The 17,816-nt window shown below is 53.0% G+C and overlaps 1 protein-coding gene across 4 annotated transcripts; it reads left to right on the forward strand.

Annotated features, from left to right (window-relative positions):
• The first annotated feature begins 408 nt into the window (after window positions 1–408).
• On the forward strand, window positions 409–16,377 carry WDR5 (WD repeat domain 5). 4 transcript variants are annotated; one of them, XM_081151584.1, is made up of 15 exons: window positions 409–1,221; window positions 2,596–2,692; window positions 3,816–3,965; window positions 4,595–4,703; window positions 5,035–5,108; window positions 5,738–5,827; window positions 6,006–6,095; window positions 6,260–6,343; window positions 9,624–9,679; window positions 11,091–11,137; window positions 11,453–11,528; window positions 12,229–12,262; window positions 12,596–12,670; window positions 13,277–13,364; window positions 14,537–16,377. In XM_081151584.1, exons 3-15 carry the CDS (start codon window positions 3,885–3,887, stop codon window positions 14,635–14,637), a joined length of 1,005 nt encoding a protein of 334 aa, XP_081007710.1. In that variant the 5' UTR covers window positions 409–1,221; window positions 2,596–2,692; window positions 3,816–3,884; the 3' UTR covers window positions 14,638–16,377. The 4 variants fall into 4 exon arrangements, with proteins under 4 accessions (XP_081007710.1, XP_081007711.1, XP_081007709.1 ...); XM_081151582.1 differs by having other exon boundaries at window positions 1,116–1,221; window positions 3,771–3,965; XM_081151585.1 differs by lacking the exon at window positions 2,596–2,692 and having other exon boundaries at window positions 1,103–1,221.
• Window positions 16,378–17,816: the final 1,439 nt, after the last annotated feature.

The following is a 17,816-nucleotide window of genomic DNA, read 5'->3' on the forward strand; positions in this document are numbered from 1 at the left end:
GTCACTGCCTCACGCTCCAGGTGAGTAGATGAGTGAGTAGGCCTCCAGGGCACAGAGATCCACACGGAGCAACGCTGGGGCCAGAGGGGCACTTTGCTGCCCCTGCATCCTCCTTGGGAGGGGGGGCTCCAGACCACCTGCGGTCTTCCTGATCTGTGTCTATGGCAACCACACTGCTCACTTCCCTGGCATTTCCATTTCAAATGTTCCTTTTGTTTGCACCGTAGACTGTGTCATAGTCAGTGTTCCCATTTTAAACTGGGAAATAAGAGACTGCATGTTATTCTGCCCATAGGCCAGGGTTGGGGCGTGGAGCTGGGAGACCATGGCCACCTCCAAGACTCTAAGACCCACGTGGGTAGCAGAGATGCCTCCGCAGTAGGGGGAGAATGCACAGGACTTAGTGCCAGAACAGCCGATCCAGGGGCTCCTCATGCCTCTGAGCCCTCCCCTTCCCATGTGTAACTGCAGGTGATGATACCTGAGACGTCACCTTGCAGACAGCAGCAGCCTGCATGCTCCCATCGGCTCTCCTCCTTGGGGGCTCGGGAGAGAAGCGGGTGCGCCCTGCGGGGGAGCCGGCGTTCGGAACCTTTCGGAGCTCGGGGTCTTCGCTCCAACGCGGAAAGGTAAGGGTCCCTGTCTCTCCTGAGGTGTCCCGAGCATTCATGGAGACACCCCGCGGAGAGCACGGCCCGGGCCGAGCTGGATGCCTTGGACCCGCCAGTTGCCGCGCTCAGCACGCGACTGAGGCCGGGGCTCAGAAGAAACGTTAGGGCCCCGCCAGCCCTCGATTCCCAGGGAGCTCTGCTCCTCCCTGGGAGCCCCGCTGCAGGGCGAGCTCAGGATGTGAGCATTCGAGGGGCACACTAGCACTTTGCGGTCGTGTCTTTATACTTCAGTTTGTAGAAAGTGCAGCAGAACGGCCTGCAACCGGCCACCTTTGGGGTTAAGGCTTTTAAGCAGGAAGCGCGCCCAAGACACTGTCCCTTTAAGGCGTTGGGCTTGCCCGAGGCCTTCTGCCCCTCGCCGCGCCCCGTCACGGCCCTCCGAGAGGCCGGCTTTGTGCACTCGCCCCGCCCTGACGCCGCTTCGGCCCTTCGCGCACGCGCATTGCCGGCTCCGCGCCGCCTCGTCGAGCTCGGCCCGGCTCCCGCCCAGGCGGCGGCCGACGCGATTCCCGGGGCGCTCCGCCCGCTCCCTCCCGCAGCAGCCCGGCAGGTAAGTGGGAGACGCCTGGCCCGCGGGCACGCGTTGGGGACCGACGCCGTTGCACCCCCAAACCGCCGCCGCACGTGTTCCGGCGGGCCCGGCCTCGGCCCGGGTCCCGGACCTCCAGGGCCGCTCGGTGCAGACGCCCCGCGCGCCCACGCCGCCTCCCCTTCCGGGTACCGCCGTGCGCGCGGCCCCCTCCCCTTACCGGAGCCTCACCGGCGGAGAGCCCGTTCCCCTCCCCTCACGCACCCCCCTCCCCCGGTTCTCGGGGGCCCCCGGTGCGGCTTCTCCTCAGTGGCCTAGTGACAAGCCCTCAGCCTGGGGACAGCGACTTCTTTCTGCAGCCAGTCAGCATTTCCCCTTGTCTCCACGGCTCCCCCAAAGAAAGACCCCAGACCCATGAGCCCCCCAGGGCCTGGACGGGGCGCGCACAACCCGGTCTGCCCCCTCCCCGACCTGCTGCTCCCCCTCAGCCCGAGGCGGCCAGGCCCCGGCTCACCTGAGAGCCTCGGGCCCAGGATGGGGTCTCCGGGCGGCGGGGCCGCTGTCAGGAAGGGAGAGGCCACCGCGGCTTGCCCTGGAGCCTGAGACCACCTCCAGTCTGGTCCGAGAGAGCCATTTTGGGTGATGTGAAAAGACACTCCTTCCTAGTCACGCCGTTTCTTCCCAGCATGTCCGTTTACCGACACTTAGGCAGGCCCTGTGCTAAACACCGCCTCCCAGGGTGGCCTGGCCCCGTGGGAGGATAGGTGAGTCAGGACAGAGCCGAGAACCCCGCTAGGGAGAGCGGTGTTCCCCGTTTGGAGCCACCAGGTTGCCTCCTGTCCTTTCCACACCTGTGGGCCTACCCTCTGCGGCGGAGCCCAGGAACCTGCATTTTAACAGCAGCCAGGAAGCGCTCAGAGGTTTGGGAGGCTTGGCCTTAGGTGGTTAGGCTCACCTGGGTGGAGAGCCTTCTCTGACCTCCTTTCTAAGGAGACAGTCCCTAACTACCTTCCCAATTGCCCCCAAACAGTTGTTCCACAGAACCACCTGCATGTTTATGAAAAATGCCAAGCTTCCTACCCAACCTCCCCTTAGGTAGAAACTCGTGGGCATTCTATTCTTAGAAGTCCAGCTGGTATTTTACTGTGTTAATGTTTTGCTAGCCCCAGGTGTGGGCCAATTGGGCTGGTTGGGCATCTTGCCCTCACCTGAGGGCAGTCCGTTTGCTGTAGTCACGCCTCACCTCCCGGTGGGTCTCAATTCTTATGCTAAAATGAGCTGTCTGGGGGCCCCCTGAAGTGCTCTTTTCACCTCTGGTGTTCCCACTGGAGGTTGGCTTGGGCGCCCCAGGGGCCACACCTTGTCTCAGCCCTGTGTTTGGCTTCCTCCGGCTAGGTTGTGGGAAACAGGCTTTCTAGCCTTGTTCCTTAGCTCCTCCCTCCCCGGATTTGTCCAGCCCACCAAGGGGAAGGCAGCAAAAGATAATCACAGAGTAAGTAGCCTTTACTGAGCTTCAGCTGTGTGCCAGCACTACTCCCTCCCACCGGACCTGCCTCTCCCCTCCCCCACCCCAGTACTGGGCTTTGGGTGCAGTGGGCTCCATCCTTGCTGCAGGTAACCAGCCGTGACCGCCCCTGTGCTCTGCACAGCTGTATTGCGTTGTAATTCCTTTCCCTTCTTGGATGAAGACTTTGAGACATGCTCTTTTTTGATGGCTTCCATTTTGCTTTGGTGTGACAAGGAGCCGGTTTTAAGCTCCAAACAAGAATTTACAGTGTGTAAACTCATTAATGATGATTCCAGCTTTGGAGAGTTGGATGGCCAGTGATATTTGCAGGAACATCTTAGTGGCTCCCCTCTGAATAACTCTTTCCCTAGTTTCAGAATCACCTGGTGTGCTTTTATGAGGTGTATTCAGGTAATGGAAGGTCACTTACCATGCAGCTTTGGGGTAGTTCCCATTGTCACAGTGAAACCTAACTGAACTGCAGTCTTTCCCCTCCTGCAGTGTGACCCTTGCTTGCAGACTGTCCGAGCATACTCAGCCTTCTCTAGCAGGCAGGGCTCTGGGCTTCCCAGCTGTGTCTTGTAGCCTTTGGAGCTGCTGGCATTCTGGAAGCAACTTGTGTCTGCAGCCTGTACATGGCGACAGCCAAGTGAGGGTATAGGAGCTCTTGTGTTTTCAAACGTGGCTGTTAGCACTATTGCCATCACTTGGGATGCATTTGAGAATTTGGATAAGTTCCCAAGCTTGTATACCCCGGAGCTCAGTCGCCTGTAATTTGGCTTGTTAGTTTCTATGTAATGGCTCTTTGAAGAAGATTGCATTTTGTTTGCCTGGACTGTGCTGCATTCCTGCAGAACTTGAGTAACAGAATAGGAAGCACCCTTGAAGGAGGGGTCTTTGATTACAGTTACAAGAGGGGCCTGAGCAGGGTATTTTAGTGTAGCATCTGAAAAGCATTAGCAAGGAGATAGGTTAATAGTTAGGTTCCTCAATTTGGAGCAGTGTGTCTAGGCTCAGTAAGGTGGTCAAATGGTTTTTATTCTTGGTTTGCTTGTTGACTTAGGTCCTGCACTGTAGGTTTCGATTAGCAGACAGTTCTTCCCACTAGGAGTCTTCTGTTTGGAGCTGTGAACCCCTCTGCCTGCGTCTTCCTCACTGCCTGGTGGGCCTCAGAGCCATGGCAACGGAGGAGAAGAAGCCGGAGACGGAGGCTGCCAGAGCACAGCCCACTCCTTCGTCATCGGCCACCCAGAGCAAGGCGAGTCCAACTGCAAGGGGCACCTAGGCTGCAAGATTCTTGGAAATACCTTTTCAAGCCCATCAGTTTATTCTCCCCCTTCAGTTAAATGTTGCCCATTTTATTTATTATGTCGGTTTCTAGGACATGTCCCCTGGGGAGGACAACGTAACTCCTTAGTCCTGATTGTAAGAGCCTCAGTAGGACCCAGACAACATCTGTTATGAAGCACCCCTACCCTGGTCCACAGTTCTGATGCCTAGGCAGGTTTGCAGACCCACCTGTAGATAGCAGGCAGAAAACACGACCTTTCACCAAGGGGGCAAGCCTTCAGGTTTGCTTGGGGCTCCACATGGGGCGGGGGAGGGGTGCTGACCTGGGGCTAGCAAGCGCAGGTGGGATGTTGGTCTCAGTGGGGTGGGAATTAGGATGGTGGATCCAAGACACTGAGGTGGGGGCTGCAGGAGAACTAACAGCTCAGATTTAGACTTGTTCAGTTTGAAGGGTGACATGCAGAGTTCTGGTAGGCATTTGGTACTGATTTGGAGCTCAAAGGGTAGGTCTGAGCTTGACATTAAGTTTTGGGAATCCAATCCAGACTGATAATTGAGTTGGTTATTTTTTGCTGATGGGTACTGTCTCTTCAACAGCCTGCACCTGTTAAACCAAACTATGCTCTAAAATTCACCCTGGCCGGCCACACGAAAGCTGTGTCCTCTGTGAAATTCAGCCCGAATGGGGAGTGGCTGGCAAGTTCGTGTAGGTATCAGTGGGACCTCAGCTGCTGGGAGGAACCTGGTATGGGGAGGGCTTGCTTTCTGATACCCCTCTGCAGCATGGGTGCATGCAGCATGGGTGTGTCTGTTAGCTTACATGTTTAACTATAAAGAAGTCACTCCCTGTTGAAATTGTGCCCATTGCCACCCTGAGTGGCAGTGGTCGGGGAGAGTGGAAGGGTACTGGCCATCCTGAGTGGGTATCACGTGTTTAGGGTTCCTCACACTGTTCCCAGGGGCTCATATGGGAAAACCCACGTTTTAGACTCTGGATGACTGGACAACCTTGGTTCTTTGTTACTCCTTTCTTTCAGCTGCAGATAAACTCATTAAAATTTGGGGTGCCTATGATGGAAAATTTGAGAAAACCATATCTGGTCACAAGCTGGTAGGTATCAGCCCTGCACACTCTGGACAGTGTAGCTCCAGCGATCACGTGGGTGGGGCCCCTCTCCTGGGCCTGTCAGGTTAAGATGTTTCCTCCCACATTCTTTTTGGTAGTTATTTGCATCTTGGTTTTGTTTTTTTTTTAATACAAGTGAAAGTTTATTTAGAAAGTCATAGAGGTAGAATAAGTGAGCCAACTGGGCTTTGTGGGCTCAGGAAACAAGTTACAGAGGCAAAAGAAGGGCTCTTGGAGCTTAAGGGAAGGAGAGGGGGAGAGGGAAAGGGGGGAGAGAGAGAGCAAGCAAAGGTGCACACCTTGAGGGAAGAAGGGTTGGAAGGTACAGGTGCTCTGGAGAGAGAGAGAGAGAGAAAGGTACTTCTGTTTTTTAAGCAGATACTTCTGACTTCCCAGGATGAGTTTTTGTTCTCCTGTGAGTCCTGGCAGAGCCACAGAAACATGCTTTTCCTCAAGGCCCATGTGGTGTCTTCTGTGTGCTCAGCACTGGCTGGAGGATTTCCAGAGTGGGATGACTGCTTATTTGTCTTTAGTTGGATGTTGGGGATTTGACTTTTGCAGGCTAATCGCACTTTTTCCCATCAAGATGGTGATCCTTTGTTTTTTCTCCTCAGGGAATATCAGATGTGGCCTGGTCGTCAGATTCTAACCTCCTTGTGTCTGCCTCAGATGATAAAACCCTAAAGATATGGGATGTGAGCTCGGTAAGCCGAACTCTGGGTCCCCCCCTGGAGAAGCGTGTGTAGGTAGAGAGGTGTGTGGTGGGTGGAGCGCAGCCAGTCCCAGGTGTGCTTTACAGGTGGTGTAGGTTAGGTGTTGATAGCTCATCCTGACCCTGCTATCAGTCATCGGGAATAACAGTCTAACGATATTTCATTTTAGGGAAAGTGTCTGAAAACCCTGAAGGGGCACAGTAATTATGTCTTTTGCTGTAACTTCAACCCCCAGTCCAACCTCATTGTCTCAGGCTCCGTAAGTGTGCTGGCCTCTCCTTGGGGGGGGGCATGTGTGTGAGGGGCACAGTAGATGAGCTGCTCGTGGGGGATGGTGGGCACAGTGGTGGCAGGTCTTGGATTCTGGAGGGTCTGTCAGCTCCTCTCCTGCGGAGTGGCTTTGATCTCCCCTTTTGTCTGTAGTTTGATGAGAGCGTGAGGATATGGGATGTGAAAACCGGCAAGTGCCTCAAGACTCTGCCTGCACACTCGGACCCAGTTTCTGCTGTAAGTCCCTCTGACCTGTGAACTTCCAGTCTTGGTAGTTGCCCAGCAGTAAAGGGTGGTGACTAAGACAGGCACTGGGGACCCTGGAGAATCTCAGTCCTGTGGAAAGACAGGTGGCTGTAGTATGTGTAGGGGGAGTGTCCCCAAACTGACCCTTCCAGGACGGGTGGTCAGCCCTGGAAGATGGGGCCATGTGCTGGGAAGTGTGACTAGGGGTCAAATGTGAGTTTAGAGTGGAGTTAATAACTCTAATTGATGGGTGGTGGCTGGAGGTGGGCAGGGATGGCCTCCGTCATGGTAAGAATGCTCGGCAGTGGGGGCCCCGTGAGCGCCTGCTCCGTGTGGTCCAAGTCCTGCTGTTCTGCAGGTGCCAGCAGTGTGCACAGTGAGCTTAAGAGTCAGCACTGCACACGAGGTCATTAATTGCCTCATTTAAAAAATGGCTAAACTATTCCTTTGTTAGCAAAGAGCCTGAGGTGGTTTCATGGCCATCTTTGCCTTTTGAAAAGTAGAGGGAATCCCGCGTAAACAGTTTGTTCATTGTTACTGAGCAGGTGTTCCTACTCACTCTCTAAAGTGTAGGGGACAGATTTTAATCATTTTTAGCCTTGGAAGGCCTTTTTACGCAGCTGAGTCTGCAGCGAGCCCTGATCTGTACAGGACGTGAGAGGAGTGTTGGTAGAGGCTTGGCCCTCGCTGGCCTACAGTCAGCGCCCCCAGGTGGTGTGCTCGCAGGCCCAGCACGGTCCTGGTAGAAGAGACTCTCACAGGCATGAAGTGACCAGAAAATGAGTTGAAAGCATTCTGTCTGCGTTACAGTGGTCAGGGATGGCTGAGGTGGGGCCTTATCTTAAGGAGGGGTGTTTTTTTTAAGCCTTTGTTTCTTACAAAAGTAATGTGCTCATTAAAAAAAGGCAATGCAGCAAGTGTAAGGTCAGTCTCCTGAGCTCCCAGCCCCAAGGGTGAGCTGCCAGTGGCTGGAGTCTGCCCGAGGTGGCTTGGTTTGGTAAATATGTGTTCTCTAGCACGCCTCCGATGTTTAAATAGCACTGATGCTGCTCAGCTGCTTCTGCACCTGCTGGTCCCCCTTAGGAAGGGCCCTGGGCATCTCCTGTCCTTGCGAGTGACCTGCAGCCCCCAACCTCTGGCACTGTTCACCCTCTGGATGGTTGACACCATGTCACTCAACCCGATGGATGTGGATGCTGCTTTGTAACTTTCACTTTTACCTAAAGGATTGTAGTGGACATGTTTGAACAGCTTTGCTACTGTGTGACAGTTTCTGCAGGGTGACCTTGAGCAGAGGAACGCTGTGTCCCAGGACATATGTTGAGCTGCTTTCTAGTAGATACATTTTGGAGCTGGACTTCAAGGGTGCTGGTATTCTGCTGGCTCCCTCCCCATGCCTGTCTTTCCCCCCTTTAGTCCAGCCATCCCTCTCTTGCCTGGATTCCTCCTGTACCAGCTTTTTTTTTTCCCAGTTGCAGTTGACGTTCAGTATTATTTTGTATTAGTTTCAGGTGTACAGCACAGTGGTTAGACAATCATAGTTTACAAAGTGTTCCCCAGATATTTCTAGTACCCACTTGGCCCCATACGTAGTTGTTACAACATTATTGATACTCCCTGTGCTGTATTTGATAGTCCCCATGATGTATCAGCTTCTTAGCTGATATCCCCAGTCCATCTCATCCTACATCGCTTGCTCCTGTGTTTTTCCATTCACTCAGTGTTTCCTGCCTTGTGCTTTTGTATGAGCCCACTGCCTCCAGGTGTTCCCTCTGTAGAGAGCTCCGAGTGACTGTTCATCTGAGTTGAGACCTGGCATCTCCATTAGGCTCTGTCTTGTTGCCTTTTTCATTTCTTCACAGCACTTACAGTTTTGGCTGTCTTTTAGAATGTACCTCTCTGACACCGGAGCATTGGTTGAGTAGAAAACGCTTGCTGCTGCTAATATTTGGACATGGTTGGGAACAAAGCGTGGTGTTGACATTGCAGCTCATTGTCTAGTCTAGTGGCCCAATAAAAGAATATTTTGCAAAGTCAAAAAAAGTGGTGAACGTGCTTAGATTGATTTGCTGGGGATTATAAAGAATTCCTGAGGTGACGCACAGGTGGTGACAGTTACTACAAGAGTATTGGCTCATACAGCTGGTGTGGGGAGGTGGACAATCAGGAGACCTCGTGTCTGCTGGAGAGGCTCCTTTCAGAGCCACACTGTTCAGCACCCAGCCCACCAGCCGCCTGCGGCAGCTGAGCATGTGAGTCCAGGTTGAGAGGTGCTGTGAGTCTAAGATGCTTTCAGGTTTCAAAGACCACAGAGAAGAACGTGAAGTGTCTTGTTAGTAACCAAATATTGAGTACACGTGGAAGGAGTATTTCAGACATGTTGGCTAAAATCAAACCTATCAACGTAATGTCACCTGTTACTTCTTGACTATAGTTACTAGGACATTAAAATTGTATGTGTGGCTCCTAGTGCTCCTTGAGAGTCTAGACCAGTGGTGTCCATGTGTGGTCCCCGGTCCAGAGTGACAGCACCCTGGTGTGTGTGGGGAATGTGGATTCCTGGCTTCCAACCTTCAGGGCCTTCTGGTGCCAGTGGCTTTGCCCCTGGGGACATTGGCAGTAGGTGGAGACATGTTATGGTTCTCAAAGCTACATGTCACTGGCATCTTTTTGCATCAAGGACAAAGGTACGCTACCCAGCCCCATTGCAGGAGTTGGTCGAGGCGTCAGTAGTGCCGAGGTTGCGACACTGTCCTGGAGGGGCAAACGGCCCCTCCAGACCAGTCCCAGGGCAGGGTACGTGGGTGAGAAGGCACTGGAGTCCATTTAGGGTGGTTACTGAGTCTGTGGGTGTTTCTCTCCTGAATTCTGTTGTTTTTGTAAAGGGTGGCCAGGGAAAGTCGGTTTTGGCCATGCTGGGGTCAGGCCGCCTTCACTGCTGGCAGGTCCACGGACAGGGCCTCCGGAGGCCGTGGGTCTCGGCTGGTTGTGTTTTTTCTCAGCACTGCGTTTTGTAGTAAGTGATGTAACTACTCAGGATGTGCTCCTGGGCTGGTTTTCTTTTCATGGTTCTGTCATCCATCGCAAAACAAACTGTGATCCTTTCACTGTGCTGCTCGTGGGTCTAGGAGGGGCCTCAGGAAATCAGTACAAGTAAAAGCAAGTGATGGTCGGTGCCTGCGCGCACAGGTAGGAGGGCCGTCCAGAGAAGAAGAGATCTGTGTCGATGGTTTAAAAGTAAGTTTCTTTTTTTCCCACTCCTCGCCCTCAGGTTCATTTTAATCGAGATGGATCCCTGATAGTGTCAAGTAGCTACGATGGGCTCTGGTAAGTGAAGTTTCCTCCCCTTAGTAATAGGTATTTGTGAATGGCACACTTCTGGGCTTATAGCAGTGGGGAAAAGACGGGGCTCTACCCTCTGGCAGTGGTGGCTGCAGACAGTGGATACGCAGCACAGCCTCAGGTGGTGGGATGCTGCAGAGGCAGACAGCTGGTGGGGTGGTAGGAGGGTGGCCTCCCCGCACAGGCCGAAACTAGACTGAGCGCCTTGTAGACACTGACATGCGCTTGACAGGCACCTGGGCCTTGGTGGATGGGGGAGGAACTGCTCACAGCTGAGGAGTTGGAGCTGACCTGCTCAGCGTCCCACTGAGGAAGTGTCCTTCCTGAATGGGTGAATCCAGACAAGTCCCATTACACTATGGTCAGGAGGCAGAGAGGACAGGGTCTCGGGCAGCACGTCCAGTTCAATCCCGGAATCGTGCTTGGAGAACTCTGAGTGCGTGATGCATGTGTGCAGGATTTGAGACAGGATGTAAGTGGTGGGTCAGGGCAGGTGCAGAACGTTAGGTTGGGTTTGTAGGGACAGTGTCACAACACACTTGGTTATTGGGAGGAGACGTCATGGGGCAGCCACTGGCTGAGTTGATGACCTGGGTAAAACTTCCCACATGCAAGGGAGAAAGAAAGTGTGACTAGAAATTTGTTTGTGTTCAGCAAAAATAAAATAGGGTAATGTAAAAAGTATATGTAGAAGTACCACCAGGGAAGAAATGAGACCCCGATGTACTTGGTGTTACAGTAGTGGCTGAATTGGATGCATACCCGTATCAAAGGCTGTCAGGTTTGGGTTAAAAACCCTTCTGACTCCTTCGTTGTCTTCGGGAAACACCTAACACAAAGTGATTAATGAGTACAGATTTGACATAAAGGATGGGTAGGTGGTGTCGAGTAGATAGGAAGCAAAGAGTGACATTGAGTGGGATTTAAAGATGGAGCGTTAACCAGGGGGAGAGTGACATGTGATGCACCCAGTATTGGAAACCCATGGCTACCAAGAGAACGGATACCTGAGAGCTGGAGTGTAGCACATTACTCTCAGACTGTGGCAGAAAGGGACTTGGGACTGCACGCTCCGTATGTTTGTGCGTGGAGACCGGGCTGCTGGGGCCTCCCCTGGGCTGAGGAGGCGTAGGGCCAGCCACTTCTCCTTGGTGGCTTCCCCTGTTGTGAACGTGCCACTTGCGGAAGAGGAACTGCAGCACACACGTGGTCTGCGTGCGTACAGTGCCTATACTGGGCCCTGCAGTGAACGAGACCAGTGGATAAGGGAAGCCTGGCAGTGAAAACACAAAGTAGGAGACGTGTTCCTTCAAAGCTCGTGTTTGGTTAAGAACTGCAACACACAAGCTTCTTGTTGTAATTTGCTTTTTAGCAATTTTTTGTTTTTGCTTTGTAGTCGGATCTGGGACACTGCTTCAGGCCAGTGCCTGAAGACACTGATTGGTGAGTGTTGCGCCTTTGCTTCCAGCTTGGGTGTTTCCTGCAGGTGACTGTGTTTTTTCCAGGGGACCCTGCTGGGCCAGCTGGGTGCAGGCTCTCCTGCATCACCTCCGCCCTCATTCCTCTGGTTTTCTGGCATGAGGAATGGCTGAAGGGAGGTGCAGTGGGCTCCTGGGGGGACTCGTTCAGGGTGGTAGTGTCGGTACCAGTGGCAGTGGCCTTACTTGGAGGGTCCTGAGCAGCAATGGGGGTGTTTTCCTTTCCTGCCCTGGGCTGAGGCCCCACTGCCCGTGCATCAGCCCCTCTGTTTCTGTGCAGATGACGACAACCCACCTGTGTCCTTTGTGAAGTTTTCTCCGAATGGCAAGTACATCCTGGCTGCGACCTTGGACAAGTAAGTGCTTCTGCCCCCTGACCTGCAGCATTAAAACCTGCAGGAGTCCGGCTTCTGGAATGTAGATGCTGGGCTGGCAGGGCTGTGTCTTGGGCTGAATCCATCTGAGGCAGCCCCTCCCCTGGCCCCATCTGAAGGAGTGTGGGACATGCTCTGAGCTGCTGTCTTTTTCTGCCCTGAGCATCTTGGTTTCCCCCAACACACTTGGGAGCATATTTCCCTGTCAACTGTCAGCCGTCAGCCTGACGTTACCCTCCTGTGGGAGCTCCTTGGGCTTTGGCTTTCCTGTGCACACGTTGGGGAGCCCTTCGATGAAGCCTTGCCTGGGCCCCAAGCTTATTTCCTGCCTCAGCACCCCAGGAGGGGAGAGTGCTGCACTGAAGTCTGTTCTGGATGTTTCTGGGACCAGAAACCCCATGTCCCTTTCTAGCAGGAATGAGATGACCAGTTTAGGGAGCACCCAACAGCTTTCTTTAAAAATGTCTTTCTTTGAACTGTAAATATTTGGGGTTCTTGCGCTGTGCTCTGGGATGTTCTCAAATCCCTGGACTCAGCACACTGCTGGCACCTGCACTGGGAAGGGGAGGGCTTCCCGGCCTATCTTTGCTCCAGGTGTGAGAGCAGCAGGGGGCACAGTGACAGAAGGCCTCCTGGAGAGGCCCCAGAATGTGTGTTTGACTCCCCCCTCTCTGCCTTCCAGCACCCTGAAACTCTGGGACTACAGCAAAGGGAAGGTGAGCAGCAGGAGTCACTGGCTGGGGCTGGGCGGTGCAAAGGCCTGGGCGTGGTTTTGGATGATGGTGCAGCTGAGCCAAGACCTGAAGCTGGGGGGACTCAAAAAGCCTTCTTCAATGAGTTGGTCTGGGACAAATTTCTCAGAGACTCAGGTTTCTGCAGCTTGCCAGTGATCAAGTCCAAGCTTTGAACATTCTGTGCTGTGGGTGTTTGGAGTGCTTTTCAGAATTCCGTTCAGCCGGCCTTAAAGTACTTGCACTCAGAATTGGGGAATGATCCAGAAGCAGGGAAGCCATGACTCTGAACGGACACTGTTGCCCATGTCTTTTCAGTGCCTGAAGACATACACTGGTCACAAGAATGAGAAATACTGCATATTTGCAAATTTCTCTGTTACTGGTGGGAAGGTAGGTTTCTCGAGCGTCCTTCCCAGCTTACCCTCCTGAGGCAACCCCGATACAGGTTGGTACTCAGATGCTTTGTGTGCCCATGAAACAGTAGTTTTCTGTTTTTTGGCCAAACCAAGTCATATGATACAAAAGTATTGGACACTCACTCAGAAAGGGGATGTCTTCACTCTTTGCTTCTGGACCTGGCCCGTCTTTTAAGTCAGGTCGCTGACACAGCTCTCCTGGGGAGCAGCTAGCTCGGGGCGGGCTTCCTGAGGGGCCATCCTAACAGCCATTTCTCCCAGAGTGGGACCCCGGCCCTGCCTGCCTTCAGTCCAGGTAGAGTGTAAAGACAGGAGATGGTGACATTTAGCTGAAATGTAAGCAACACAGAAACCTAGGAAGAGGCAATTTAAGAAAGTACTTTACATCCCAAACGCCTGCCACATGCGGCTGTTTCTCTGAGCAGTGCTGGGACGGCAGAGCTGTCCTGGCTGGGGGTGAGGCAGCCGTCCTGAAGGGGGCGGGGGCTCAGTGTCTCCACTCCCCACAGCAGTGGCGGGAGGGTGGTCTGAATGTGGGTTTTAAAAGCTCCGACTCACATCCCTTGTCGTCGTCACTTAGTGGATTGTGTCTGGCTCTGAAGATAACCTGGTGTACATCTGGAACCTTCAGACAAAGGAGATTGTGCAGAAACTACAGGGCCACACAGGTGAGCTCGCGGTTGGGGGCCACGTCCCGCTTGCCTACAGCGATAGTTGGGTGTTTCAGTGTTTGGCTCCTGGTTCTGCCTCTTTCCTGGGCGCTCTGGTGGCCTGGGGGACACCTGGCCAGGGCCAGGGCCAGGTCCTGGCTTTAACCTCTTTCCCTCTGACTGCCTCGCTGCCTGGCCTTGAAGTTTCGGGCTCTGTGGCTTCTCCATGCACATGGCCTGTGTGCGGGTCCCATGTCCAGAATGGTACAGGAAGTGAGGACACCGCTGTCTACTGCAGAGGCTCTGCGTCCTCTCAGGCTGTGACCGCCTGTCTCTGAGGCAGGCCTGTTCCTGCTGCCTCAGCTGTGAGGGGCTGCCCCGCCCATTCTTCAGCACCTAGGGTCCCCCTTCCTTTTTCCCCTCACTGGTTCCTCAGCATTTGAGGTGCCCCCTCTGCCCCAACTGCCTGCTCCCCTTTCTTCCTACACCTCACTTCTATAGTCTGTAGAGAGCGGTGTGTCCCTTAAAAAGCAGCAGCACCCTCTTCAGAATGGCTTAACCTTGGAGGGGTGGGGTACTGACAGTTAGCCTGCTTCTGGCATGGGGTCCAGCACCCCTAGGGGACAGCCTGGGTGGGTGCTCAGTGCTCATTCGAAGGTGTGGGGAAGGGCTCAGTTTTTGTAAAATCTATAAATGCATTAAGCTGACCCCAGATGTTAGCCCATGAGATATGCTGTCCCTGCCTGGGGGATGGACTTGCCTCACTATGACAAGAGCAGCCTCTTGGAGTATCTCAGGCCAAGTGGTGGTAGGAGGAGTGGGAGTAGGCTCTGGGCCCAGGTGAAAGGGTGCATTATCTACGCAGAGACCACCTGAGACCTAGTCCTGGTGTAACCAGCCACAGTGCCTGGTTATCCCTGGGGCCTCTGTCGTCCTCTTGGGGACAGCATTCCAGCAGGCCATTGCTTGACACAGCATTCCAGCCTAGATGGGCTCAATGTCTCCTTGGCCTGCCGTTGGCCTGCTTCCTGTCCACGGGGCTATGGGTGTGTGTCGCTGTCAGTGGTGCCCTGAAGCCTATTGCAGTGTGCAAGGCAGTGGTCAGTGCCGGGTGGGGAGTGCGACCCTGGAATTGTGCAGCATGTCCCCATGCCAAGGAGGGAGCTGTGTTGACTGTCTCTTGTTTTTAGATGTTGTGATCTCGACGGCGTGCCACCCAACGGAGAACATTATCGCCTCAGCTGCCCTGGAGAACGACAAGACCATTAAGCTCTGGAAGAGCGACTGCTAGGTCCTTGGGTGCCACGGGCGGGCCGTCAGGAAGCCGACCCGATCGGCAAGGAGCGAGGTGTCTCGGAGGGGTCCTCCTGGGTCTGGGCCTGGGGACCTGGGGGGGCCTGCACTTGAGCCTCCTCTGAAGACCATTTGGCTAAGGGGGAGTGTTACCACCAGAAAGTTCTAGAAGGTGACATTTCTTGCCAATTCCTCTCACATTGTCTGGGGAAGAATTCCTAGTCTGTATTGTGTTCAGTCAACAAATTTAATTTTTTATTACAAAAGGGTGAGGTGAAGTTCAGTTTATCAAGAGTTGTGTTTTCCCCAGTAAACGTTCTGTACTGTTTTTGATGTTTTATTACCCTGTGCAAGCGCTGTGACCAGTCGCCACTCTCCCAGCCCAACTTCCGCAGGGTCCCCTGGTCTGGCCAGTAGATGCTGTTGTGACACGGTCCCCCCTGCCACCCATTCCTGCCTGTAGTAGTTCCCAGTGTGTTTCAAAGTCTGGAAAAGACAAACCCCGTGAGGCTGTGTACGTGTAAAACCCTGTGTACGCAAGTCTGTGTGCCTGTGCTGATGGCATGGTGGTGGCACTCAGTGGTCCCTGTTTGTGTCCCCGGTGTTCACACAACAAGCAGCGAGGCTGTAGGAAAAGGTGCGAACTGCGCAAGGCGTAGCAGCTGACTCCTCACATTAAGCTTGTCTCCACTGCTTTTGTATAAAAGCCTCACAATTGGCAGGAGGTGAAAGGACTTGGTCAAGGGCAGGTGCCCCCAATGGCACAGCATTCTGACCTTGTCCTCCAGAAGCCTGGAGCTGCAGAAGACAACTCCCTGCACAATAATACTGTGTAAGCAAGGGGGCAGGGGAGGAACTCTCGGGAAGGTCTTAGTTAAAAAGAAGCCCAAGGCCCTGAAACATCCTGTTGAATGTAGCAGATGGCTTTTAGGGGCGGCTGGGGTGCAGGAGGCCCCAGTACTTCAGTTCCAGGCTTAGGCTCTGCTCTGAGGGGCTGGTGACCGTCCTCGATCGCTGGCTTGAAGATAGGCAGGCTTCTTAGAGTCCTCAGTGGCAGGGATTTGGGTATCATCCACCTGCCTAGCCCTCCCGGCCAGTCTGCCAGCACTGAGACCTTGTGTGGGGAAGGTGCGTTCTCACCAGGGGCTGGATGTGCAGGTGGCTGATGTCAACAGTCTGCGTCTCAGCCCTCTCTGCCTTTCCTAAGGCCTGAATCCCCAGTTCTGGGGTTCTGGATGGTGCCAGATAGTGAATGAAGCCTTCAGTTGTATGGGGTGGCGAGGAAGTGGGGGCTGCCCTCAGGTCTCCTGGGAACCCTCTGGTGGCCACTGTTGCACAGGGTGAGCATGACAATGCTGAAGGCATCTGGGAATCAGCTGCCTACAGGTCCCGTCCTCTGGAAGTAGAAGTGCTCGTGGGTTCCTGTCCTTGGGATGAACTGCTGCAGGAAATGGGTGAAACGCTCGGGGGCTGGGACCCACACTAGCAGCACATCTTGATAGAAAAAGCTAAGGTCTGTGTGTCGGCATCCCAGTGGCTTGGCTTTGGGGTTTCCCGAGAGACGTCGAGGTTCCTTCAGTTTTGTCGGTTCTGGTGTCAGTTTGCCCCTGGGAGGAGGGGTGTGTGCGGAGCACCGTATCCTTGAATATAGTGTATTTTTTCTACATTGGAATTCTTGGTTGTAGATTTATGTAAAAATACATTCTCTTTTTGGAAATAAAGATTTTCATGTCTTGTATTTTTGTCCCCTAAGGATTTTTTACCTTAACATGTAGCTGTTATGGGGGTGGAGTTGACGTAGACATTTCACTGCTGGGGCCTTGAATGGAAGGTCATGTGTTGTTTTTTTTAAATAGCCTGTATTACTATGAGTTATGTATTTGCACTAATTATAGACAGTATAAACATATAGGCAAAGACAAGAAATCACCCAGATTCTTACCCATCTTAGGGAACATCTAATATATTTGCTGAAGTCAGAACTTTTTGAAAAAAATGTCCATGTGTATACACACACACACACAATCATTTTTTAGAAAATACTTTATTGATTTGAGAGAGAGAGAAACATCAATTGGCTACCTCCTGCAACCCCCTTACTGGTGATCTAGCCCACAGCCTGTGGGAGGATGCTCTATCCACTGGGCAAAGTCAGAACTTTTTATTACAGAGAATTTCATAGGTGAATGAGAGGAGAAGACCCTTATGTCCCAGTCCTCCAGCTCCAGAGATGGCACCTCCTGGTGTATGTGCCACTGCCGGTTAGTGTGTCCCGACATTTCATTATCTAAACAGCAAATACATAGAATCTCTAAAAGAAACTTCGAAAACATTACCACATACCATAGTCACACCTCAAGTAGTTTCCAATCAAGTATTCCCAGTTGTCTTAATATCTTTAAAAAAGTATGTGTGGCCCGGCCAGGCGTGGCTCAGTGGTTGAGCATCAACCTAGGATCCAGGAGATTGCGATTCAATTCTTGGTCAGGGCACATGCCCGGGTTGCGAGTTCCATCTCCGGTCCAGGGCATGCAGGAGGCAGCCGATCAATGACTCATCATTGATGTTTCAGTTCTCTTTCTCTCCCTTCTCTCTGAAATCAATAAAGATATATTTAAAAAAAAGAGTAAAGTATGTACACCTGGATGGTCCATAAAAACTTAACAAAAAGCAAACCAAAAAAGTATGTAATACATGTCCATATACATGTCCATGTGCACATACATGTACACAAACATGGTTTGGACTGGTCCCAGCAAGGCCCACCTGTGGTTGGTTGGTTGGTTGATCTCCAGCTCCCTGGTTTACCTCCCCCTGCATCTGGAGACCCAGGGTTCCCCTGCTGGCCAGGGGCTGCACCTGGACTCCCCCGCTCCTGGTTCTGCAGAAGCTCCGTCGATGGTGCTGTGTGCTTTTTAAAATGGGTTGTCCATCAGGTTGGTTTAATTAGATAAACATCTTTCTAGGTCCTTAAATGAGCACTCCATTCAAACCTTACAGCAGTTTGTGCTCTGGACATGGAGGAGGGTTCCCTTTTCTGGGGATTTCCACGTGTAGGAACAGTCCGGCTTCACCTGTGAGGAAAGCACTGGAAGAAGCATGGTGTTGGCTTTGTGGGTGTGAGGCACAAATCTCCCGTGTGCAAGACTCCCTCAGCAGCTGCCTTGGAAGCAGGAA

This window comes from Miniopterus schreibersii (assembly GCF_964146895.1).
Source record: "Miniopterus schreibersii genome assembly, chromosome: 11".
NCBI classification, from domain to species: domain Eukaryota; kingdom Metazoa; phylum Chordata; class Mammalia; order Chiroptera; family Miniopteridae; genus Miniopterus; species Miniopterus schreibersii.